The 27,883-nt window shown below is 40.7% G+C and overlaps 1 protein-coding gene and 1 long non-coding RNA gene across 3 annotated transcripts; one reads left to right on the top strand and one right to left on the bottom strand.

Annotated features, from left to right (window-relative positions):
• Positions 1 to 375: 375 nt before the first annotated feature.
• On the bottom strand, positions 376 to 8,163 carry LOC118388767 (uncharacterized). 2 transcript variants are annotated; one of them, XR_004826602.2, is made up of 2 exons: positions 7,896 to 8,163; positions 376 to 6,312 (listed from the first exon to the last, which is right to left on the bottom strand). It is a non-coding gene; the product is annotated as an uncharacterized LOC118388767 (long non-coding RNA). The 2 variants fall into 2 exon arrangements; XR_008144622.1 differs by having other exon boundaries at positions 376 to 6,303.
• A 9,776-nt stretch (positions 8,164 to 17,939) lies between these two features.
• eno1b (enolase 1b, (alpha)) lies at positions 17,940 to 27,827 on the top strand. The gene is made up of 12 exons (XM_035778214.2): positions 17,940 to 18,105; positions 19,251 to 19,345; positions 22,673 to 22,768; positions 23,891 to 23,949; positions 24,143 to 24,212; positions 24,409 to 24,542; positions 25,479 to 25,701; positions 25,899 to 26,096; positions 26,424 to 26,625; positions 26,899 to 27,007; positions 27,161 to 27,219; positions 27,378 to 27,827. The coding sequence occupies exons 2-12, from the start codon at positions 19,261 to 19,263 to the stop codon at positions 27,442 to 27,444; spliced, it is 1,302 nt and encodes a 433-aa protein (XP_035634107.1). The 5' UTR covers positions 17,940 to 18,105; positions 19,251 to 19,260; the 3' UTR covers positions 27,445 to 27,827.
• The last annotated feature ends 56 nt before the right edge of the window (positions 27,828 to 27,883 follow it).

The following is a 27,883-nucleotide window of genomic DNA, read 5'->3' as shown; positions in this document are numbered from 1 at the left end:
GGTATATCAGACCTTATACCACAAGGGTATAACAAAACATTTTTTTTACTGCTCCAATTACGTTAGTATCCAGTTTATAATAGCAACAAGGCACCTCAGTGGTTTGTGATATACGGCCAATATACCATGGCTAAGGGCTGTGTCCAGGCACTCTGCGTTGCGTTGCGTTGTGCATAAGAACAGCCCTTAGCTGTGGTATATTAGCCATATACCACACTCCTTCTGGCATTATTACTTAATAATATGTGTATGTGTGAGTTGCTCAGTGTGTGCGTGTGTGTATGTGTTTGTGGGTGGGTGGGTGGGTGGGTGTGAATTTGTGGGCGCTCGCTCATGCTGTTTATAATGATTCATATGATAATGAAAAGCACAAAAGAACGTTGATGACCTTTATTAACATAATCAACAAAATACTGTTAGCAAATATCTGTTCAAGATATTTTACATACAAATACATCATTTCACCCAAAAAATTGACCTGCAATTAAACGTTCTAAGCCAGTAATTGGAGAAATCATTGAGGGGTGAAAAAACATCACATGACCCGATACCAGTTCATTTGTACAGGATGGTCCAAGAGACTGACAGAGAAAGAGCGATGAGACACCTTGTAATGGACGGCATTACCAGACAGTATTAGACAGAGTAGCTAGATCTAAACTTGTCTGGTAAGACGACAATTACAAGGTTTAGGTAGGAGCATCAGAGGAAAGGAGCCAGGGTCTTTGTAGCTACAGCAGCTTGATGACAGACAAGCTGTGAAGACAGAAGACAGAAATGTTGGAGAATTGGAATAGTTTATAGAAATACATCATCAAGATACCAGTGGTGAAAAATGTAAAAAATCTATCAGAGTTAATAGTTTATCAGTGGAGCAAAACATGTCAAAAGGCAAGATGACACAATCTTTCAATAATTTGAACTTTAAAAGGACATGCAAATGAATTATGTATTTGGCCTACAATTTCAGAGAACAGAATGAGTACGCAAAGGGGTGATTCGATATCTGTGTGTTAAACCAGAACTCAGAAGTACCGCCCTAGACAAACATCACCTTTGAAACACCTCAATCACTGTATGCTTTTATCTCTGTTGTCCATTGACTTGTACAGTCAACCTATTGTTTGAGAACACACAGTCTGATAAAATGATTCAAATTATAATATAATAAAATATGCCATCGAGCAGACTCTTTTATCCAAAGCGAATTACAGTCATCTGTGCATACATTTTCAAATCAAAGTTTATTGGCCGCATACACAGATTTGCAGAAATGATTGTAGATGCAGCAGAATGCAAAATAACAAAACAATATACACGTTATCCAGAAGAAAAAAAAAATTAAAAAATATCAGAAGTTTCTATGTCAAAGACTGGAATATAAATATATACAGTACCAGTCAAAAGTTTGGACACACCTACTCATTCAAAGGTTTTTCTTTATTTTTATATATCTTCTACATTGTAGAATAATAGTGAAGACATCAAAACTAGGAAATAACAGACATGAAATCATGTAGTAACCAAAAAAAGTATTTTAGATTTTAGATTATTCAAGTAGTAGCCACCCTTTGCCTTGATGACAGCTTTGCACACTCTTGGCATTCTCTCAGCCAGCTTCAGCCATGCTGGTTAAGTGTGCCTTGAGTTCTAAATAAATCACTGACAGTGTCACCAGCAAAGACCCCCACACCTCCTGCTCCATGCTTCACGGTGGGAACCACACATGCAGAGATCATCTGTTCACCTACTCTGCGTCTCACAAAGACACTGTGGTTGGAAACAAAAATCTCATATTTGCACTCATCAGACCAAAGGACAGATTTACACCAGTCCATTGCTCATGTTCCTTGGCCCAAGCAAGTCTCTTATTATTATTGGTGTCCATTAGTAGTGGTTTCTTTGCAGCAATTCCACCATGAAGACCTGATTCATGCAGTCTCCTCTGAACAGTTGATGTTGAGATGTGTCTGTTACTTGAACTCTGTGAAGCATTTATTTGGGCTGCAATCTGAGGTTGGGAACTCTAATGAACTTGCGACTGTGCCTGAAGAAACTTTCAAAGTTCTTGAAATTTTCTGCATGGACAGACCTTCATGTCTTAAAGTAACGATGGACTGTCGTTTTACTTTGCTTATTTGAGCTGTTCTTGCCATAATATGGACTTGGTCTTTCACCAAATAGGGCTAACTTCTGTATACCACCCCTACCTTGTCACAACACAACATTGTCTCAAACGCATTAAGCCGTAAAGAAATTCCACAAATTAACAAGGAACACCTGTTAACTGAAATGCATTCCAGGTGACTATGTCATGAAGCTGGTTGAGAGTATTCCAAGAGTGTGCAAACCTGTGAGTGGCTACATTGAAGAATCTCAAATCTCAAATAACACTTTAACATTTTTTTGCTTACTAAATGATTCTGTATGTGTTATTTCATAGTTTGGATGTCTTCATTATTATTTTACAATGTAGAAGATAGTAAATAGAAAGAAAAACCCTTGCATGAGTAGGTGTGTCTAAACTTTTGACTGGTACTGTATACAGTATGCATATAAAGTAGTGTGTTAGACAGCATATGAATAGAAAAGATGCGTACAACAGTAGTTATATAGGATGATCCATGACTAAAATACAGTATATACATATAGAGTGGGTAAAACAGTATGTAAACATTAATGTTACCAGTTTTCAATGACTCTATGTACAGCTGTCTCTAAGGTGCAGGGTAGAGTACCAGGTGGGAGCCGCTTAGTTCCTCGTCTCCCTTCACTTTTCCTTGAAAAATAGTGTGTTGAATAGAAAACAGGCCAATTGGTTTAGAGTTATAAATCAGTTGAGAGTTATAAAAGACAATAGAGAGAGAGAGAGAGCATGAGAGTAGGAGAGCAATAGAGATCGTTGTGTTTATTTTTCTCACACAGATCTCAGGTGTCAGCTACACAATATGCCACGCAGGTACAGTAGCGCTGGACCAATCACAAGCCAACTAAAGCACAGGCTCAGCTCCGACTGGGGGAGGGGTAGAGGAAGTGGCTCCTACTGCAACAGTAATTTCACTGGTATTCTTTAACTACTGGGTGGGGTGGAAAATCTACACAAAAGGCAGGAGGTAGGAAGGAACTACCTATCACAAAAGGGGGGTTAGGCAGAAGGTGTTCACCACAGACAGCGTCAATCTCTTTTCCTATGGGACTATCTCTGTCAGCCTTCACTGTCTAGTGTGTGCCACCTGTTCTGGTTGCTTCCTCCAGCCAGTTGTTCCGTCATCTTATTATTTACCTATGTAGTCCTTTAAAAATAACTACCCTACTACAGCGTCCATATTTTCATGTGCTGTACTGTAAACTGGAGATCACCTGATTTGGAGTCTACAGCTGAACTATGATAATGCCATACAAGGGCCTCACTATTAAACATATAGCATTGACCAGAAAATGTACCAAGAACTATTTACAAACAGCAAATGCTTCCTGCTTCAGGTATGCTACAGTGCCGTTGCACCCCTATTGGTTGTTGGGATTATTGACGTGGTTGTTTGAAGGTCTTTCAGGGAACATCATTACCAGACAGTGTTAGAACATCTGTGTACAGCCGAGCACTGTCAGGTAAGATGTGTCCTGGAAGCCAGAGAAAGTGAATATCAGAAGCACATAACTATATCTATCTATATCCAACTCAGAGCATATCTAAGTCTACACAACCCTTAGAATACTACTCAAAGCTACCAGCAACTCATAAGATATTACTACACACTGGCTCAAGGACTAAGAAAATGCAGTGCTAAACGGGATTGTGTTTGTGTGTTGTGTGTTGACTCTATGATGCTTGCAGGGGGTCATCATCATCATTACCAGGCAGTATTAGAGAGAGTTATGACATCCAAAACTGCCTTGTAAGATGGAGATGGCCATCCAAATATCAACATTTAATTTACAAGAGCAACACAGATGCGGACAGTGTCAATAGGGGAGGCTACTGGTCCAGAAAAGCACTTACTGACTGCTGTGTTTACCAACCCTGACGGATTTTTTTGATGGTTTCCCTTCAATAATTGTGCAACAACATCAGTAGACTAAGTCACTGTTAATAATTATCCAAACGCTACAAAACCGTTCCTTTTTATGATCCAAGAACCTAAACTATCATTTAAGAGGCTGCGGTTTTACAAAAGTTCCTTGACGTTACGCGATCTGCGCTGTTAGTTTTCAAAAATATGGCACTGGGCCATCGCAAAGTCAAGCTTCAGCTGCATCAAACCGCTAAAGTATGATGTCAATCATTTAGTATTCTAGAGTACCACAGTGACAGGAATATCAGAAAAACTGCACTGACTTCAGAAATCAGATTACTGTCATGTCTAGATTTATCAGAGTATGTCATAGTTAGGGTTGCAAAGCCACCGGTAATTTACTGAAGTTACTGGAATCTTAAGGAATTTTGGTAATGAACAGAACATCTATGACAATCTATCGTAACGTTGGTAATTTATACTTGAATAACTTTTTAAAAAATGTATTCATATATAGCATTCATTTTTTATATATATCTGTGGCCACGCTGTCCATGAGTTTCTAATAAATAGGCCATATGTTTCAAGAGAAAATCGCCCGATTAATAATAAGCATCTGATCAACAATGGCAGTATTTTCAATGGCATTATTTTTAATGCAATTCTTCTAACTATTGACTGTCTTCCATATACTAACAATTGCCACCAATTTGAAGCTCAAACATTGACAACAAATACATAATGACACAGTCAAATAAATCAAAGTGTGTAAAAAAAAAAATCTTAAGAATATTTCATGCTGAAACCCTCATATTAAACACCAATGGTGTTAACTAAGTTGATGGTTTATATTTAAGATCATGTTTTACAGCTTTGTCACTGAATTATTTATTTTTTAAATCTCTTATTTCATTATTTCATATATTTTACATGTGATAAAGCCACACAGAGGGTCAGAGATGATTACAGACATCTGAAGTACCCAAATGGGCCACTACACGTCTTGCAATAGATTACATAACATCCTTGAAAGAACCCAACATTCTGGCAGTTTACTGGTAAATGTGAAAGTTTCCAGTAATATACCCTGCCTTTGCAATCTTAGTCATACTAGATTATGACTGTTGAACCACAATACAGTTAACTATATTATTTCTTTACCATTGCCACATTGGCAAACTCCCACCAACGTTGTAGAATGCCCTCGTTGACATTTCATGGCAAACATTATACATTACACAACAGCTACAGTGCATTCAGAAAGTATTCAAAACCCTTTGCTTTTTACACATTTTGTTGTGTTGTTGTAGCCTGAATTTGATTAAATTGAGGTTTGGTGTCACTGATCTAAACACAATATTGTATAATGTCAAAGTGGAATTAAAAGCTGAAATGTCTTGAGTCAATAACTATTCAACCACTTTGTTATGGCAAGCCTAAGTACCTATATGTACAAACTTTATGCACTGTGCACAAATCACACTGTTGCTGCACTGGTAAATACACTATCATAGCATTTCAAAATTGGTATTGTGTTATTTTACCATATACATATTGTCCGATTACATTCGCCCTTTCATGTGAAGTAACATTACTTTCAGTAGTAGATGTTTGACAGTCTACAAGTAAAATATTGTTTGATTTCTTTCTTTTGGGGCGGCAGGTAGCCTAGTGGATAGAGCGTTTGAGCCAGTAATCAAAAGGTTGCTGGACCAAATCCCCTGAGCTAACAAGGTAAAAATCTGCCCCTGAACAAGGCAGTTAACCCACTGTTCCCCGGCAGGCCGTCATTGTAAATAAGAATTTCTTCTTGAATGACTTGCCTAGTTAAATAAAGGTGAAAGAAATATATATTTAAAAATGAATTAATGTTCAAAATACATAACCTCCATTGATGTCAGAACAAGCATAAAGAAAAGGTTTTGCTCTGAAACAAGCAAAGCAAACATTACTTGATGCAAATGTTGTGAGAGCAGGAAATGTTGTATGGCAGTGGGAGCAGGTGAAAATGTAGGACAATACTCTGGGAGAGGGGGACTGAGAAGGAAATCAAACAGAAACACCTGTAATCTTACCGTTGTGAATAGAGCAGTAATTGTTTTTTAAAGTCAGGAGTTGTAAAAGGAGAAAGTAGAGGGGGACATATCTCAAATTTCCCCTTGGAGCCCAAGAGAGAGCCACATCCAGTCTCTCTCGGGTCATTCAAGGCCCCATGAAAGGCAAATCCCACAGACATGCCCTGATCCCTCCCAGTCATCAGCCAGGCACCATTTCAGTAGACAGACCAGCACTAGAGGCCCTCAGTGGGAGAAAAGGAGAGAGGGAAAGAAAATAGAGAACAAATATTTTAGGAGGCTGAAAGTACAATTAAATAAGGAAGCAATTTGAAACACAAACAATTTACATATTTAGACTCAAAAAATAATGTAAAAAATAATAATCTGATCCTTATCCCTAGTCTTGTCCCTAATCTATCCCCGAGGCTAAGGAGGATGTGATATTATATTCTCCTTGGATGAAACTTGTTTTCAATACTCCTTGAGTAAAACCTTACTATAGGGTTAACATGACATTTTAACAATAATAGCTTTGCTCTTGAATAATTTAACAAACCTCTAAATTGTTTGAACAGTATATTGATACATTTCAACTGATAAAAATATAGATATGACTTTACGCAATATGCAAAAATCTATTTTGCTTCAAAGCCATACTGGTAAATCAGCATCTGCATGGTCACCACCTACCCTGAGTGTTTTGCATGCGCGAACAAACAGAAATGAAACAAAGGACCCAACCGGGTGCTTAGTCATTCTGACAAAATGGCTGCATGGTCTTAACCACACAAAACCAAGCTATGTATTACTTGACCTCTCACCTGTGAACAACATTATATCTTTATACATTTTTACCACACGTAGTCTATATGAGGCTATGCACATCGCCACATGATGCATCTTATTCTCACAGGAGGAAATCATAAAAAGCCATATGCAATGATATCTTGAGAAAATGACATTATCATTACCTGTAGATGACAGGTGTTGGTTGTGTATACAGTAGCATCAACTACTGCCTAAAATAGACTGTTTTAATGCATTTTCCTATCGCATCTTCCAGTTGAATGAGAAGGGGGAAAGCTCCTATTTAGTCTCTTCTCTAATCATACCAGTAAAAAACAAGTAAGAACAAGCCTGACCAGAGCCTTTTGAAGTTATTCTGAGAGAAGACAAGCATGCCAGTTACATCTACTGTACTGAAAATAACTCTCCGCCTTTTCCCCTTTAAATCTGGAGCCGAACAATTGTGTGAGTAGAATTTGTTTTTAAATCACTGAATAGAGAAACTGTCTTTTTACAGCATATCAACCACAGCATCAAGTAAATTCATCCATGAGGCCATCATGATTTGCTTATCCTGTACATAGTGGTATTGAGAAACTGTTGACACAACTCATTCTGTTGAGAGGTTTTAAACATAACTGGTTTGTCTAGTCAAAGAATAGAGGTTTTCCATTCCACTCTGTTTAGAGCATAAACTAGGGAGAGAGGCTACCTCCGGGAAATGACAGGTGTCTCTAATCTGATGCCATCACAGTCAAACACCCTTCAAACTTGACTTGTTTTCCCATAAGAAAAATCTTACTGCAGATAAGTAAAACAGGGAAATATACAAATACGGTCCTTAAAATAATATTATTCTGTGGTAGTGATATGATTATTTTCAAAAAGTCCCTTGCATAAAAGTTAAAGTAAAAAATCTGACAACAATTAAGAAAAAAGGATATAGATATGACTGTTAAAAAACTTTGGTTTTATAATTACGAGTTACTCTATCCTTCCTTGGAGCAGCCAGAGAGCGAGAAGACATAACAAGAGATACCATTGTGTTGCCGGGTCTTGTTGTGTTTTTTCTTCCTCTTCCCTCTTTCCTCCTCTTGCTGAACGATGAATGATTTCTTCCATTACTGGGTCAGATTCAAAAGGCAGAGGCCTCCGAGATTCAGGAGATCAGTTGATCAGTTGATGTAGAAGGAAGACATCAGAGGTAGAGGTTTCGGGTGATGTCCATCGACAAGGGGCCCCGAAGTGGTAATGATGTTACCTGGTTAAGTTCCTAATACAAAGAGTCTGAGTTTGTAAAGGGCTTGGTTTACATGTACACCTACCAGCCCTACCTCAGTGTCTCTCCACGATGTAACCAATCACCTTGCACCAAGCACCAAGCAGGTGTGTCTCCTTCACTGTGATTGGTCGGGTCAACCTACTGAGAGTCCACTGGGGTATGTGTGTTCGTGCATGTATGACATCAGCTTTACAGTTGAGAACCACGCCTTATCCGGCATGGCTTCTCTTCCTCATCTCAAGCACGCCTTTTCCCTATGACCTGAGCTCACGTTGAAGATTCAAATGAATTAACAAAGTGCATGGGTATACAGAACAACATCATAATTGAACTACTATTGGAGTGTAAACACAGTAAAAGGTATAAGGTATAAGTAATAGTAAAACCTTGAGGTCAGAATACATACATACATCTATCTAATCATATTCTCTAAAGCAGTATCTAATCATATTCTCTAAAGCAGTATCTAAACATATTCTCTAAGGCAGTACTAACATACAGTACCTCACTCAACTGATCAAGGGCTTGATGATTAGTTGATTTGTTAAACTCAGGTGTGCTGGACTAGTACTAAACTGAAATAAAATAAACTGCCGCACTGTTTGGGTCCCTGCAGGTAAAACTGGTGAAAGGCCATGTAGTCATAGACATTGTGGTACTGAAATGAACTGAGAGAAAAGACCACCAGACCAGCTTTACAAACCTGTAACACTGACTGGAGGTCTATACAGCTGAGCTATATAGGGCTGTGTCAATTTAGCTGATAGCCTAGCAACAGTTTTCTTTTTTTGACTGGTTTAACTATACACTCCCCGACTTATTTATTTGGACAGTGAAGCTAAAACTTTTCATTTGCTCTATGCTCCGGAATTTTGGATTTGAGATCAAGTGTTTCATATAAATTGACAGTACAGAACATAACCTTTCATTTGTTTCACCATTTAGATATGAAAGCACTTTATGTGCTTGCCCCCCTATTGGAAGGTGTCATAAGTATTTGGACAAATTCACTTATGTCAAAAGTTTAGAATTTGGTCCCATATCCATAGCACACAATGATTACAGCTTGTGGCTATACAAACTTGCTGGGTACATTTGCTGTTTGTTTTGGTTGTGTTTCAGAGCATGTTGTGCCCAATAGAAATGAATGGTACATCATGTATTGTGTAATTTTGGAGTCACTTATTGTTAATAAGAATAGAATATGTTTATGAACACTTCTACAACCCATTTAATCCCATCGGTCACAATGGAGAGATAAAACTTTTTTTTTTTTACTTTACAGGCTCTAGAGATTAAAGTTGTACTTATCAACAAAGTCATGTATTATGCATTACTAAGTTGTGTAGTATGATTCAGAGAAGTTTCATTGGATTTCTCTAAATTGTCACAAGAACAAGCGAGTCGGGAAGCAAATTCAGGGAGTGAGTGTTTTAAGAAAATAAACATAATCTAAAACGAGAACCACTAACTGCCCACAGACATGAAACAAACTGAAACAATGACACCTGGGGAAGGAACCAAAGGGAGTGGCATATATAGGGAAGGTAATCAGGGAAGTGATGGAGTCCAGGTGCGCATAACAATGTTGGCGGGTGTGCGCCATAAGGAGCAGCCTGGTGACCTAGAGGCCGGAGAGGGAGCACACGTGACACATACATTTCCAAGGCCTACTTCTACGGACAAATGTGGCACCAGAAGTCTGTATTCAACAATTTGAAAAAAAATACTTCAATATTTTTTTTTGTAATATATATTTTTGTAAATATAATGTTTAAAGGGTATAGCTACTGTAGATAACATATGTGCCTTCATTTTCAATACATTGAATCCATGATGCTCGTGGTATATGAAAATATCTCAGCAGTTACATTTATGACCAATGGGAAAATACAGTGTCTCTAACTTATTATATATATTTAATCATATAAGATTATTTATTTTTTCAGTAGATTCAAGGTGAGTTGGTTATAGATATACTTGATCAAGATGATTTTACAGATTATTTTACCATTATCCATTAGCCTTTACATACAATATATATATACAAAAGTATGTGGACACCCCTTCAAATCAGCGTATTCAGCTATTTCAGCCACACCCGTTGCTGACAGGTGTATAAAATCGAGCACACAGCCATGCAATCTCCATAGACAAACATTGGCATGAGAATGGCCTTACTGAAGAGCTCAGTGACTTTCAACGTGGTACCGTCATAAGAAGTGAACTTTCCAACAAGTCCATTTGTAAAATGTCTGCCCTGCTAGAGCTGCCCCGGTCAACTGTAAGTGTTGTTGTTGTGAAGTGGAAACGTCTAGGAGCAACAACGGCTCATCCAAGAAGCGATAGATCACACAAGCTCACAGAACGGGACCGCCAAATGCTGAAACGCGTAGCAACACTCACGACTGCGTTCCAAACTGCCTCTAGAAGCAACTTCAGCACAAGAACAGTTTGTCGGGATTTTCATGAAATGGGTATCCATGGCCAAGCAGCCGCACACACAAGCCTAAGATCAACATGCGCAATGCCAAGCATCGGCTGGAGTGGTGTAAAGCTCTCCTCCATTGGAGCAGTGGAAACGTGTTCTCTGGAGTGATGAATCACGCTTCACCATCTGGCTGTCCGATGGACTAATCTGGGTTTGGTGAATGCAAGGAGAACGCTACCTGCCCAACTGCATAGTGCCAACTGTAAAGTTTGGTGGAGGAGGAATAATTGTCTAGGGCTGTTTTTCATGCTTTGAGCTAGGCCCCTTAGTTCCAGTGAAGGGAAATCGTGCTTCCAATTTTCTAGCAGCAGTTTGGGGAAGGTTGGTGTGGAAGAACTTGACTGTCCTGCACAGAGCCCTGACTTCAACCCCAACTTCAACCCCACCTTTGGGATGAATTGAAAACTAATGGCGATCCATACCGAATCGACCTCAGCTCTTGTGACTGAAAGTCCATGCAGCAATGTTCCAACATCTAGTGGAAAGCTTTCCCAGAAGAGTGGAGACTGTTATAGCATTAAAGGGGGGACCAACTCCATATAAATGCCCATGATATTGGACTGAGATGTTCGACAAGCCGGTGTCCACATACCTTTGGTCATGTATAGTATGTTTAAATCCCTGATTTTCTTTTGTTTGTTTTTTTGAACTTAACCCCCTTTTCTCCCCAATTTCGTGGTATCCAATTGTTGTAGTAGCTACTATCTTGTCTCATCGCTACAACTCCCGTACGGGCTCGGGAGAGACAAAGGTTGAAAGTCATGTGTCCTCCGATACACAACCCAACCAAGCCGCACTGCTTCTTAACACAGCGCACATCCAACCCGGAAGCCAGCTGCACCAATGTGTCGGAGGAAACACTGTGCACCTGGCAAACTTGATTAGCGCGCACTGCGCCCGGCCCGACACAGGAGTCGCTGGTGCGCGATGAGACAAGGACATCCCTACCGACCAATCCCTCCCTAACCCGGACAACACTAGGCCAATTGTGCGTCGCCCCACGGACCTCCAGGTCGCGGCCGGTTACGACAGAGCCTGGGCGTGAACCCAGGGACTCTGATGGCCCTTAACCACTGCGCCAGTACTGCAGCTGGCTTCCGGGTTGGATGCGCGCTGTGTTAAGAGGACATAGCCAGAGGTGTAAACCTGGTTTGTATGTGTATTTGGGCTGAGACATGCAAGTGTAGATCTTCTTTATATTAGTATTGGGACTCAGTCAAAGGTGTACACCTGGTTTGTAGAAGTACTGGAGCTGAGTTGCAGGGGTAGACCTAGTTTACAGTTTGTATCACGCCCTGACCTTAGAGATCCTTTTTGTGTCTCTATTTTGTTTGGTCAGGTGTGATTTGGGGTGAGTATTCTATCTTCTATTATTTGTATTGCTATGTTTTGGCTGGGTAGGGTTCTCAATCCGCTGTCTGTCGTTGTCTCTGATTGAGAACCGACTTAGGTAGCCATTTTTCCCCACCTGTCTTTGTGGGAAGTTGACTTTGTTTATGGCACATAGCCTTTAGCTCCACGGTTAGTTTTGTAGTGTATATTGTTGTGTTCGGCGTCTTTTCTAAATAAAATAATATGCAGACTCACCACGCTGCACCTTGGTCCAGTTCTTTCAACGGCCGTGACCTTAAGAGTATTCAGGCGTTGGCACATTTAGACCTGGCTTAGTTGACTAATTGGGTTCAAGCACAGGTGCAGACATTGTATATATGTAAATTTGAGTTGAAGTACAGGTGTATAGCTGGTTTGTATGAATATTGGGACTGAAATGCACAAGTACACCTACTTTTATGTTGACATAGCAGTAGACCTGTATTTTTGTAAATCAATATTGGGCTAGACATACAGGTGAACATCTGGCCTGTAAGAATATTGGGGCTGATATACTAGTGTAGACCTGGTTTGTAGGAAAGTTGAGGCTTGGGCACTGGGGTAGAAATGTTTACGAGTATGCCCATGAATTTACCTAGTTTATATGTGTAATGTGGTGTATGGATAGTCAAGGCTCATACAGGTAATGGGTCTGGATGGATGTCTATTTCCTAGTCAAATCCTTTCTTGCAACACGTTTGTGGTAAGAAAAAAGTGAATGGGGCTGCGACACACTCAGTACAGTGGTATAACACATATCTATGAAATTAATAGCGTATACAGGTCAGAAGTCACAGGAATAAGATATAAACAGGGTTGGTGTGTGCAGTGAATAGCTGGTTATAGGTTACTGTTGGTGACTTGGGCAATATAGGCCTAAGGAAAGTGGAAAACAGGGCAGAGATAGGCAAGCAACGGATGAGGTGTATTGGCAAAGGAACTGGGGTCTGTGAGTAACAAATAGGTCATTTAAGGGTAGGATATGGGGTTTAGGGCATGGGGTAACAGGGCTGGGGTGTGTGGGTAATTGGGCTGAGGTATATAGATATTGGGGCTGAGGAATAGTGGTAAATTGTATTATAGGCAGAGCACTGTACGTTCACATCGGTTACAATTGTGACCAAGAATAAAACATACCTTTTTTACTTGTAAACAAATATATATGGATTGCATTTTAGTGTCACTAGTGGCATACAAATTTGGGAATAAGTGGGTTAATGTGGATGCTACCATGTTAACAGATCATCATATGTGGATTGTGAATAATGATGAGAAAGTTACAGAGGCACAAAGATCATACCCCCAAGATATGCTAACCTCTCATCATGACCAATAACAGGGGAGGGCAACATTTTTGGGGGGTTATGATCTTTGTGAATTTGTGCAAATACTTGTGAAAAAAATAACACATTTCAAATGGGGAGACTAGATACATAAAGTGCTTTCATTTCTAAACAGTAAAACAGATACGTATGTTAGAATATACCCTAATATAAAAGATGTCATTCTGTGCTATCGCCTCATATGAAACATCTTATCTCAAATCTAAAGTGCTGGAGGATAGGGTGCAAAAAAATGTTTGCTTCACTTCCAAATAAATACAGAGGGGAGTATATCTCCTCAACAATTCCTTTTTCATTTGTGGTTTATTTTTGTTTATGTGTCATTGATCAGGTTGCATGACACACAACTAATCTTACCTCACATAAAACCACGAATAAGCAATACAGAACCAGCCACTAATAACTAGTATCTAATATTTTTGATAAATGATTCAAACAATAAACTCTACATTTAAATATTTCATTAGCTCTAATATTTAACTCTAGTCCACTGTATAATAGCAGACAAAGGCTTTGAGATCTTCCATTTGGTGTGACTGTGAGTTCATCTTTGGGCATGGGGTAATCATCAGAGAACACATGCACCCAGCAACAAGGCTGTGCTCTGACTTGCACTCCCAGGTAATTGGGCCCAGCAGGATGTTTGTGCACCAGGTGGGGCAGTGCAGGGGATTCAAATAACTACCCCCAGAGCCCCATGGGACCAGGTGAATCTGGGAAGCAAAGCAGCAACCAAACAAGCCAATTAACTGGCTGATTCCACTTCCAACTCAAGACATCTGCCTTCCATTGATTAAACAGTGGTTAAACCACAAACAAATGGTCAAACATTGTCAATCCCATGACTTCACTCAGACACTCCGGTACCTCCCTGCCTTTATACATAATACATAAAGAAGATCACCCAGAGACAGATGTCATGTCCCAGCTACAGGTGGAATGGGGGTTGTGGGAATGATGTAGCCACTGGTACACAGACAGACCGAGACAGACCCTGTGGAGATGGTGAGTTCAGCTCAGGGAGTCCTGTTACGACAGTGTAACCATGGGTACCAAGCCACACAAACACACCGCCCTGAAGGTACTGTACCTTTATCCCTGATGTTGTTTCATCATTCTCATAAAGACTAAGAAAGAATATGTCAGTGCATTTGACATTTGACCAACAACACATTTTATTTTTGTTATTCTATATGATTTAACCAAATATTGTATACAAGTGGAAGTAGTAGAAAGACATGTTGACTGCCAAGACCATATAAGACTTCCTGTGCTGTATAGCTCATAAAGGTCACTGATTACATACAGTATAGTGTACACAATATGCTGTGCCTGCCAGCTGGGAGAAATTGGGGCACAGCCAGGGAGACTGCATGAAAAAGCAAAACTGTATTCCCACGTATAGTATACTGTACCAGTCCATAGACCAAGTTACAATAGGCCTACATATCACCAAGGGTTACACATAGAGATCCTAGTATTCTAATTCCTAATTCTATGGGGTTACATTGGGGAGGAAAAGCAAAGTGATCTCATTAGGCTTCTGGAGTTGGGTGGGGAATAATATTTCTTTGCAGCATTTTCATTCAATATTGTATCTATTTTTATCAACATAGTTTGCCTATAATTGTCATATTACTGTATCGGAATGTCTTGAGAATGGAGAGAAGAAGATAGAGGGTATGTGAGTATAAGCACAAAGGCTGACATGGTGACAACAACAAAAAAGAAAAGGGGAGAGGTGGGTTTCTGGAAGATGGACTGAGTAAGAGAGGCAGGAGTTGGGGGAAGATAGAGGTGAATAGATGTAGCCCTAGTTGTCCAGGTGGCCATCTTTGACTTTGACTTTGTGCCCAACTTCATGTAGGAAAAAGCTCAAAGTAAACTGGGGTATAGGCTAAATAACAATCTATCCTGAAGACGACCGTTATGTCAGTCCGGGTACAGTATTCATTTACTAGTGTATGATTTATGATTTACTCTCAGTGCATCAAAGGCACACTCAAAGGTACACTCAAAGGTACACTCAAAGGCACACTCAAAGGTACACTCAAAGGCACACTCAAAGGTACACTCAAAGGTACACTCAAAGGCACACTCAAAGGTACACTCAAAGGCACACTCAAAGGTACACTCAAAGGTACACTCAAAGGTACACTCAAAGGCACACTCAAAGGTACACTCAAAGGTACACTCAAAGGTACACTCAAAGGCACACTCAAAGGTACACTCAAAGGTACACTCAAAGGTACACTCAAAGGTACACTCAAAGGCACACTCAAAGGTACACTCAAAGGTACACTCAAAGGTACACTCAAAGGCACACTCAAAGGTACACTCAAAGGTACACTCATCCATGACATGCCATTTCCATTGCTATTCACACAGCCGTAACTGGAAACGAGGAACACCTATGTGAGAATGCGGTTCATTGACTACAGTTCAGCATTCAACACTATTGTTCCCTCCAAGCTCGACACCAAGCTCAGAGCCCTGGGTATGAAAACCACCCTCTGCAACTGGATCCTGGACTTTCTGATAGGCAGTCCACAGGCTGTGAGGATTGGCAACAACACCTCCTCCACACTGACTCTTAAAAGGCTCTACATAGTCAATCCGGGGTCTGAAGTGGCCGTACAGCATTTACTGCGATGCAGCCTCCGCTGACGTCAGGGCTTTCATACTTCTTGCGCTTAGCGGAGCAGAACAGAGCTGTTGTGAAGGAAGTTGTCAAGGAAGGGAGTTTGTATTTATTCAGGACCTACCGCCCCCACCTACCATCAACCAATCATGTCAACGCGGAGCTATATACGGAGCGCTCCGCATTGTTACAAAAATTTAGAGGCGCACGGTGATGCGGTACGGAGCTTGATTTGGCCTCTGCATGCCTCCAGAGGCTCAGCAATAACGTCACACCCTCCATACCAAGCCTCCGACCACATTTCGGATAAAGCATAAATTGTCTTTAACACAGGGGCCACCCAGGGTTGTGTCCTCAGTCCTCAGCTTTTCTCCCTATTCACCCATGGCTGTGTGACACCAACTCCATCATCAAGTTTGCTCTCGACGCCACGGTTGTAGGCCTGATAATCAACAATGACGAATCAGCCTATAGGAGGGAGGAGGTAAGTGAACTGGCATTGTGGTGTCATGACAACAACCTCTCCCTCAACGCCAGCAGAACAAAGGAGTTGATTGTTGATTTCAGGAAGCAGAGGATGGAACATGCCCCAATCCACATCAACAGTACTGCAGTCCTCGGCATCCACATCACAGAGGACTCTCCAAATACTATCGCTGAACCATCGAGAGCGTCCTGACTGGTTGAATCACGGCCTTGTATGTGAAATGCTTTGTCCAAGACCGCAAGGCCTTCCATCGGGTGCTGAAGATGGCCCAGTACATCACGGGGACCGTGCTCCCACCCATCCAAGACATCTACTCAAAAAAGTGCCGTTAGGAAGGCACACAGCATCATCAAGGAACCCACACCCCAGCCACAAGTTGTTCCCTCCCTTACAGTCAGGCAGATGGTATCAGAGCATGAGGTCTGATACCAACAGACTCAGAGACAGTTTCTATCCACAAGCCATTAGACTGCTGAACACTTGAACTGGATTGACCACCTGCTCTGATTCTCTGCACCATAGCACACAAGCAGTCACTCATGCACACACACAACCACCCACACAGACATACACACACACACATACATTCATGCTACACACACATCACAACTGCTGCTACCAGACTCTTATTATACTGCTCAATTTATACACTTGACCCCCATCCCCCCTTCCCCAATACACATGTAACACAGGAGGTTGGTGGCACCTTAATCAGGGAGGAAGGGCTCGTAATAATGGCTGGAGGGGAATTCGTGGAAATGGTATCAATAGATTAAACACATGGATTCCATATGTTTGATGCCATTCCATTAGCTCCGTTCCAGCCATTTTTATGATCCGTCCTCCCCTCAACAGCCTTCACTGACTTGTAAATATCGGACTATAAATATAAATATATATATAAACATTGTTAAAAATCTGTTGCTCTGCCCCTGAACAAGGCAGTTAACCCACTGTTCCTAGGCCGTCATTGAAAATAAGAATTTGTTCTTATTAACTGACATGCCTAGTTAAATAAAGGTCAAATAAAAATAATGTTTAAAAATGGATCCTTCCTGTATTATATGTACGCTAAAATGTTTACTCTATTCTAATGCCATTTACTTTATGTTCGTATCCTTATATTTTCTTATTGTTGTTGCATTCTCGAGAAGGAACCTTCAAGTAAGCATTTCGTTGGACGATGTATGCCATGCTTATCCCAGACATACGACTTCAATAAAACTTTACATTTGAAACTGTAGGCCCTACTCCTAAGCCATAGTGGCGGTGTGGAGCTTTCTTGTTGATGATTCCAGAGAAGAAGAGCAAAACACGGAAAGGTTTACAGCCACAAAGTGACTATATCACTCAAATGTGCTATTTTGTCTTCATTTAAGGTTATGGTTAGTCATAAGGTTAGCAGTGCAGTTAAGGTTAGGGTTAAGGTTATCTTTAAAATCACATTTTACGAAGCGAAGTTGTAGAAATGGGCGGGGTTTATGACTTTGTGGCTGTGGTAACTAGACGATCCCAAAGAAAAGGAACAAGCGGAAATCTCTTTGCGACGCCTCTCAGAACTTCGCACTGAACTCGCCGGCATCTCGAGAAAGACTGCTCTTCCTGTCACCTTGACCTCTATTTTAATTACAAAGGTAAGTGACTACCCACATTCATCTGTTTGGTGATAAAACTTAGTGTTTTCACGATATTCAAACCGTTTTGAAGACAGAGCTCTGAGTTGTTCCCATTGTTGGTATAAAATAAGGTTATTCGTTTCCGCTAGCCAGCCCATCCACTATCATGTTGATTCATCCTATTTTTTTTCAAACAGTGCAATCCGCTCTTTCGCACTATTACTTTTGAGAAACTTTAGTTAGATTCCTAGCTCATTTGGCTACGCAATATTTAGTCCGGTGACTGTGTAAAACATGATGTAGCCATCTGTAGTGCGTTTTCCTGTAATGTGATATAATTCATCTTCATCGCTGTGATGTGGCCAAAACTGCGAGAGTATCCTTTTCATTCATAACGTGCATTCTCAACCCATGTACGATACTTTTTGCACACCAACTCCACGTTCAAGGCACGTTCCATTGGGAGGATTTATAGGGGATCTCATGTCAATCGGATCATTTGAAATCCTTGTAGGTATCATTCTAAGAAAAAAACGTACACGATGTCATCCACAACGCCGAGAATAGATGGCTTGCAACGTTCAGAATGATAACTTATTGGTTTGACTTTCAAGACGTGGTCTATTGACATCAGTAGTCCTTCTAGCCTTGACCTAAAGATACCTTACCAATGCTGCAGTCCAGTGTCATGTGATTTATCAGATGGACAGTAGCTAATCGAATTAGGTGGCCAACCTACTGCTAGCACGACTAAGCTTTAAAACCGCCAGGAAGGACACATTTTTTTGGGGGGGGCGGGGGGGGCGACGACTCATGAGTGAAAGATTTTACATTTTTAGCCACCACTGACAGGTTGTACTGGACTTGATAAGTTATTTGTATTCAGCAGTCAAAAAATGACCTCTGATATGGAATGGCCATTTGGGGCAGTGTTCACATTCATTACCTTGACCTAATGTCAGGTGGTTTCTGAAAAACTTCAGTACCAAAGAATGACTGATAAACTGAACGAAACATGCTGATTCACATTTTCAGGCTCAGTAGATAAGTTTGCACAATGGACATAGAGGTATCATGTTTTATAGGACTAAACTCGTATCATGTTGCGACTATCTGGTAGTCTTTAAAAAAAAATAATGTTTTATTACTTTTCTCCTCCAAAGGTCGAGCACCATGTCCATCCTGAAGATTCATGCCCGGGAGATCTTTGATTCCCGTGGCAACCCCACTGTGGAGGTGGACCTCTACACTGACAAAGGTAAACGTTGCTATCAGCCTAACATATTGTTAAGTGGTCCTCTGTGCTCAGTTGGTAGAGCATGGCTCTTGCAATGCCAGTATAAAACATTCAGTGCGTGCATACATTAAGTCGCTTTGGATAAGTGTCTGCTAAATGGCATATAAAATCTGAAAATAGCCTAAGCCTAGCTTACCTAGGTAAACACTGGCTTACAAAGAACTCTCAAGTAAAAGCATTTACTTCATGATATTAAATCCTGGTTAGTGAATTTTGTTACCTTCATATTGGACAGGACAAACCCGTTTTCACGACTTCTGGTATATCATCAAAATAACTTCATCACAGCATGTTTTTGGACTCATTCAGCAGTACTATTTGGAATACTATTGGAAATTAATGTTGAAAGTAAAATGTTTATTCCTTAAACATAAGTTGAAAGTGATTCTGTCGCTGTTTCCTATTGACAAGAACTTTTCATAAATTACTTGATGTCAAAACATAGTTTCTGAAGTGTCCAAATCAATATGCAGGAACAGTTTGATACACTATATATACACAAGTATGTGGACACCCCTTCAAATGACTGGATTCAGCAAATTCAGCCACACCCGTTGCTGACAGGTGTATAAAATGAAGCACACAGCCATACAATCTCCATAGACAAACATTGGCAGTAGAATGGCCTTACTGAAGAGCTCAGTGGCCTTCAACATGGCACCATCATAGGATGCCATCTTTTTAACAAGTGAGTCCGTCAAATGTCTACCCTGCTAGAGCTGCTACAAACTGTAAGTGTGTGTGTGTAAGTGGAAACGTCTAGGAGCAACAGCGGCTCAGCCACTAAGTGGTAGGCCACACAAGCTCACAGAACGGGACCACTGAGTGCTGACGCAACACTCACTACCAAGTTCCAAACTACATCTAGAAGCAAAGTCAGCAAAACAATTGTTCGTCGGGAGCTCCATGAAATGGGTTTCCATGGCTGAGCAGCCGCACAAAAGCCTAAGCTCACCATGCGCAATGCCAAGTGTCGATTGGAGTGGTGTAAAGCTCGCTGTCACTGGACTCTGGAGCAGTGGAAACACGTTCTCTGGAGTGATGAATCACGCTGAACCATCTACTTGTCCGACAGACATCTGATTTTGGCGATGCCAGGAGAACGCTACCTGCCTGACTGCATAGTGCCAGCTAAGGTTTGGTGGAGGAGGAATAATCTTCTGGGGCTGTTTTTCATGATTCGGGCTAGGCCCCATAGTTCCAGTGAAGGGAAATCTTAACGCTACACCATGCAATGACATTCTAGACGATCTGTGCTTTCAACTTTGTGACAACAGTGCAGAATGTGAGGTCCATACAGAAATGGTTTGTCAATCGGTGTGGAAGGACTTGACTGGCCTGCACAGAGCCCTGACCTCAACCCCATCGAACACCTTTAGGATGAATTGGAACGCAGACTGCGAGCCAGGCCTAATTGCCCAACATCAGTGCCCGACCACACTAATGCTCTTGTGGCTGAATGGAAGCAAGTCCCCACAGCAATGTTCCAACCTCTAGTAGAAAGTCTTCCCAGAATAGTGGAGGCTGTTATAGCAGCAAATCTATATTAATGCCCATGGTTTTGGAATGAGATGTTTGACGAGCAGGTGTCCACATACTGTTAGTCATGTAGTGTATATTAAAAACATAAAATGTACTAAATATATGTGCCACAATAATAATCATATTACTAGTATTTAAAAAAATATATAATAATAATGAGCACCTTAAACTGCATATTAAACTCCAAAACCCTTTTTTGACAAGTGGTAAATAAATCACTCGTATCGATTAGGGGGAACAACCGGTTGTATGCGCTGGTGAAACTAACCGTATTGAAAAAAAACGCAGGAATCTGGGAATAATATGTATATCACTGGTTAGAGGACAACTTGGAGAAAAAAAAAAGAAAAAAAAAATATGCCATTTAGCAGACGCTTTTATCCAAAGCGACTTACAGTCATGTGTGCATACATTCTACGTATGGGTGGTCCCGGGAAACGAACCCACTACCCTGGCGTTACAAGCGCCATGCTCTACCAACTGAGCTACAGAAGGACCACGCCAGAAGACAACCAGCTACATTTTGGATTGTCTTTTTAATTATTATTTTTTTTTTACGTGGGTCTTCAACGCAGAAAGGTAAACACAACACTATTTTGTTAATCACTCGTTGATATCACATTGAAATCGTCGGGGGAAATGTTTTGGTTGTGTACACTGTTTAAACTACCATTATTCAAAGGCCACACTAATTCGGAGTATTTTTATATCGCTGGTTACAAGAGAATTTGCTTAAGACGGTGGTCGCTTTTGTAATGTCTGGAGATTCTGGGAGGCTGCCGAAATGGGGATGAAACTAATCAGTTGCCTTATCTAACGCAAACGGATCACGACCCGACATAGGATATCAACACTGACAAGGGTTGGCTGTTTAAGTGATAGTTTGACTTTCAAATCTGTGTTGTGAGGTCAGTGACCATTTTTATAAAGCGACCGTCCTGAAATCTCTGTCACATTTGAGTTTGAAAATGACTGCAGTTCTAAAAAAATATATCTAAAAAAATCTTCACATACACTGAGTGTACAAAACATTAGGAACCCCTTCCTAATATTGAATTGCGCCCCTTTTTTGCCCTCAACATCCTCAATTCTTCAGGGCATGGACTCAAGTGTTCCGCAGGGATGTTGGCCAATGTTGACTCCAATGCTTCCCACTGTTGTGTCAAGTTGGCTGGATGTCCTTTGGGGTGGTGGACACTTTTTGATACACACTGGAAACGATTGTGAAACCCAGCAGCGTTGCAGTTCTTAACCCGCTCAAACCGGTGCGCCTGGCACCTACTACCATACCCCATTCAAAGAAACTTAAATATTTTGTCTTGCCCATTCACCCTCTGAATGGCATGTTCGTTCACATGTCTCTCAGGTTAAAGAAGGGTTTTTAAGCTGTCTCCTCCCCTTTATCTCCGCTGATTTGAAATAGATGTAATAGTTGACATCAATAAGGGATCATAGCTTTCACCTGGATTCACCTCGTCAGTCTGTCATGGAACGAGCATGACACTCACAATATTTTGTAAAGTCAGTGTATGTTTCTCACTAGATTATACATTTAGTTTTAAAAATGTTCTTATGTGCAATTTAACCAGGCGCTCTAGAAATAGCTCCCATAGTAGTGACTGCAGCTCACCCTCCTTACCTTTTTTATACAAATTTGACTGAGTTCAATATTTCCTCCTGTAGGCGATTGCCCTACTTTTCATGAGTCAGTATTTTATATCTCTGTCACTGTTCTCCATCTCCCAGGTCTGTTCAGAGCAGCTGTACCCAGTGGTGCCTCTACTGGTATTTATGAAGCCCTGGAGCTCAGAGACAACGACAAGTCACGCTACCTTGGGAAAGGTGTGTATCTGGGGTTAATATAGTGCAACTTCATTATACTGTATGATTATGATGGCAGTCTCTTCCAGGGAGGTCTCTCTAACTTGCCACCTGCCATCTTCACAGTCTTCCTTCCTTTTTTATACTCTTCCTCTCTGTCAGGTCTAAAATGGCCTGTTAAATTGGTGAGTTTGCTCCAAATATGTGTGTAAACCCTGGATTATCGATGCTATGTATTGGCCAATGAGTCTTTAAAGCCACAGGCTGCCATATTGGTTTTAATTTTTTTTTTTACGTATTCCTTATTTAATTCAATCAGAAGTTCTGATGACCCAATCCCAAATATGTCATAATCTTAAAGTTGATACATTTAGAGTTTTTCTAAAAACAAGTAACCTTAAATTAATTACATTTTAATCTCTTTATCACAAAGAAAAGAAGCCTATACATGTAATTTTAAAATGCTCTATCTCATAAACATTTGTATATTGGTCCCATAATTGTACAATCTGTACTCTATATTTTTTTTAAAGGTTGGGGGCAGTCTAGAAAACGACTTTGAATATCACTGCCTTAAGGTGTCTATCATAGAATATCCTTGGCAAAAACAAATGTTGACATTTAATGCTTTACAATTGAGAGTGACTACCAAAACAGCACCCTCTGTCAGTCATACAGGGTTTATACACATTGAACATTTGCTAGACAAAGCAACATTCATATGTATCGACATACTGGAGAACCATGGAGTAGTAGTGCTCACTTATGCATGATTTTTTACAAATTAGCTTCATTGTTTATCCAAGGCATCTTTCCTGTCTTGCTGTGTGATGTATGTTCTTGATGACTTTGGAAATTAAAGCAGAGTGATCTGTTGTCTCAATAACTACTGTACTCATCCTTGTGCATGAAGTCAACACTTTGTCACAGTAATGGTTGTATGATTCACCAAGCAATGGTTGTATGATTCACAAGGAAGCTAAAAAACGTATTGGATTATTAGTGCTAACTGTTTTGAGGACCGTTTGTTTGCGTCTGAAAAAGCATACTGGCTGGATTGTTGCTGTTGCTTGAGTTGTTTGTTTCCAAATCCCCCATCTGTCTCCATGTTTCTTAGTCGGTCATGTTTCCTTGGTCTTTCAGGTGTTTCACAAGCAGTGGACCACATTAACTCTACACTTGCACCTGCACTCGTTGGGCAGGTAGGAACATAATACTTTTTAAAAAGTTGATGTTATTCTGGCAATGACATGGAGTATTGTCTTGATATTTCCCACCCTGGTAAAGATAAGCAGGTCTAGGTGTTCACTCCACTTCCACATACTCCTAGTTAATGCAGGCCTAGTTCCTCAGTGTGCAATGTGCCAAACACCTCATTTTATTTCTTCATCTCAGGAGGTGTCTGTGGTTGAGCAGGAGAAAATCGATCAGATCATGCTTGACATGGATGGCACCGAGAACAAGTGTAAGTTGTTTCAGATTAGAATACATCAGAGGACTATTGTTTATATTGTCTTTTATGTTTGACCTAGTTTAGTTGAATGCACTGACTGCAAGCCACTCTGAATGAGGGCGACTGCTGAATGACTAAATATTTGCCCCATATGAAAGTATATCTTATCTATTTCACTTATTAATTGTTCATGTTTTTGACACATCAGCCAAGTTTGGTGCCAATGCCATCCTGGGTATTTCCCTTGCGGTGTGTAAGGCTGGTGCAGCTGAGAAAGGCGTCCCCCTGTACCGTCACATCGCTGACCTCGCTGGGAACCCAGAGGTCATACTGCCCGTACCGGTGAGCACAGGGCATATTTTCCTCTTATTTAATATCAAAGTGCGCTCACACATGCTGCCTTGTCTTCAGTGGTGTATCGTACTTATGTAAGAAATACTTTAAAGTACTACTTAAGTAGTTTTTGGGGGAATCCGTGGGGCGGCAGGTAGCCTGGTGGTTAGTGTTGGGCCAGTAACCGAAAGGTAGCTGGATCAAATCCCGAGCTGACAAGGTAAAAACAATAAACCTATCGCTCTGCCCTTGAACAAGGCAGTTAACCCACTGTAGGCCGTCATTGTAAATAAGAATTTGGTTTGAACTCACTTGCCTAGTTAAAGGTTCAAATTAAAACATATGTACTTTATGTTTTTGACAACTTTTACTCCAATTCCCAAAGAAAATAATGTACTTTTTACTCCTTACATTTTCCCTGACACCCAAAAGTACTGGTTACATTTTGAATGTTTAGCAGGACAGGACAATCGTCTAATTCATGCACTTATCAAGAGAACACCCCTACTGCCTCTGCTCTGGCAGACTCACTAAACACAAGCTTCGTTTGTAAATTATGTCTGAGTGTTGAACTGTGCCCCTGGCTATCTGTTTAAAATAATAATAATAATTGAAATCAAGTTGTCTGGTTTGCTTTATATAAGAAATATTTAATGATTTATAATTCTACTTAAGTACATTTCAAACCAAATACTTTTAGACTATTACAAGTAGTATTTACTGGGTGACTTTTACTTGAGTCATTTTCTTTTAAGGTATCTTTACTTTTACTCAAGTATGAAAATTGGGTACTTTTTCCACCACTGCTTGTCTTACAGCTTGTTGTGTAGTTACATTTCTCCACCTAAGTCTCTGTTAAAAGATCTTAAGGGACTGGTAATAAAATAATTTTATTTTATTTAATGAAATGTCATTTTAATAAATTGTGGATTTCTGATTTCCCAGGCCTTCAACGTGATCAACGGTGGATCTCACGCGGGCAACAAGCTGGCCATGCAGGAATTCATGATCCTGCCGGTGGGTGCCAGCACCTTCAAGGAGGCCATGCGTATTGGGGCCGAGGTCTACCACAACCTGAAGAACGTCATCAAGAAGAAGTATGGCCAGGACGCCACCAATGTGGGAGACGAGGGGGGCTTCGCTCCCAACATCCTGGAGAACAAGGAAGGTACAAGAGCGACAGGATCAGAGGGTTTTATTTTCAGCCCCAAAAAACTATTGATACTTGATTGGATTCAGCTCTTTACATTAAGGGAAAAACTCACCTCATCCACCCCTGTGTAGTACCCACATGATCACAAGGTGCTGCCAATATCTAATTGACCATATTTTAACAAATGTACATCTCTGCTTATTTTTCCTTAGCTCTGGAGCTGATCAAAGAGGCTATCAGCAAAGCAGGATACACAGAAGAGGTGGTGATCGGCATGGATGTGGCAGCCTCTGAGTTCTACAGGGATGGGAAATACGACTTAGACTTCAAGTCCCCTGATGACCCAGAGCGTTACATCACTCCTGATGAGCTGGCTGACCTCTACAAGAGCTTCTGCAAGGATTACCCAGGTGTGTGTTCTGTCCTCTCTTGTTGACCTATTAGTCATTCCTTGATAATTGTTTAAAACCTATGTAATGTTGTCTCTGGATGGATCAGCTTTATATGCAATTTATCTCTCAACTCAATCATTGTACACTACAATGGAGATGGGCACTGTGTTGAATAGTATGGTTCAAATACCTATTGTAGGACTGCTCTGAGTTGGCAATTGAAATTAAAGTTACGCACATAAAATTATCAATTGTCCTTTTCTCTGGTTGTCTACTCTGTAAGGTACAGGACCATGACTTTCTTCTCTGTATGTGGTCACTTATGATATGTCCCCTCTTTGACAGTGGTATCCATTGAGGATCCCTTTGACCAGGATGACTGGGAGGCGTGGTCCAACTTCACCGGCAGCACTGAGATCCAAGTGGTGGGTGATGACCTCACAGTGACCAACCCCAAACGCATCACCAAGGCCGTGGAGGACAAGGCCTGCAACTGCCTGCTGCTGAAGGTCAATCAGATCGGCTCTGTGACCGAGTCTCTGGCCGCGTAAGTTTCAATCTCCCTTTACTCCATAATGACTTCTACAAGAGGAACTCCAGACTCTTTTATTTTCTGAGATTTGAGTTGATGTAATTACACTAAATATGCATTACAATCATGATCTATTCATGAAACTGTCAACAAACCGACATGCGTCTCATGAGTCAAGGCAAGTCAAATAGCCTGACGGTTGCAAGTCTAACGTGAGCCTTACATTTATAGATGTTTTCACACAGTTGGAAAATTATATCTAATGACTCCTCTCTTCCCACTGTCCAGGTGCAAGATGGCTCAGTCAAGTGGCTGGGGAGTGATGGTCAGCCATCGCTCTGGGGAGACAGAGGACACCTTCATTGCTGATCTGGTAGTGGGCCTATGCACTGGACAGGTAAGGGGCTTCCCAAAGGAAATACTGTTTGGTATTCAACTGTATATGACAGTTGAAAAAACAATTTGTATTATATAGTCATATTACTGTGTTTTAGTTACTGTCTTCATTATTGCTGTTTAAGTAATGTTTCCTCTGTCTGTTCATCTCCAGATTAAGACCGGGGCTCCTTGCCGCTCTGAGCGTCTGGCCAAGTATAACCAGATTCTCAGGTGAGGGTTCATGTCCTTTACAGCCTAATCAATGTTGTGACGCTTGTCATATTTGTTCTGCTACAAAGGCTTACTCGTTGAGCATGGTTTTCAGATATTGCATCATAACAATTGTATTGCTTTGTGGCGCTAAACTTTATCCCCCTGTTCATTCTCAGAATTGAAGAGGAATTGGGAGACAAGGCTGTCTTTGCTGGGAAGAACTTCAGGAACCCCTTGGCTTAACTAGGTGCAATGGGAACATACTCATGGGCATATACACACACACACAACGGTTTAGCAAGCATTCTAATGATTACTTACAAATGCTAAAAAAGCTTACTGATAAACCAAAATGTGAACGGGTAACGAGGTAGCTAGAAAGACTCATTCAAAGTTCGTCCAATACCATAGGTTATTACATACATTCCCTAGTCTACCTACATTCCGCTGCCCTAGATTAACAATTTACCTGTGAGTTGCAATGATTGTCTTCCACTGAATCTATTTCAATATAGAGTAAAATAATTATATCCATGAGTAATCAATATAATGGATTGTGAAATTGCAAAAGCTGCAGCCTACTTGTGGCTGCAGATGCTGTGAATAAACCCCTTTTTTGAAACTGAGCCATTTGCAATTCTTTTATCATTTATTCTCAGTGGGATGTGTAAATGTATGTAAA

Source organism: Oncorhynchus keta, chromosome 10 (assembly GCF_023373465.1).
Source record: "Oncorhynchus keta strain PuntledgeMale-10-30-2019 chromosome 10, Oket_V2, whole genome shotgun sequence".
Taxonomy (NCBI): Eukaryota; Metazoa; Chordata; class Actinopteri; order Salmoniformes; family Salmonidae; genus Oncorhynchus; species Oncorhynchus keta.
The sequence above is the reverse complement of the archived record's forward strand: the minus strand, read 5'-3'. Positions and strand labels throughout refer to the sequence as shown.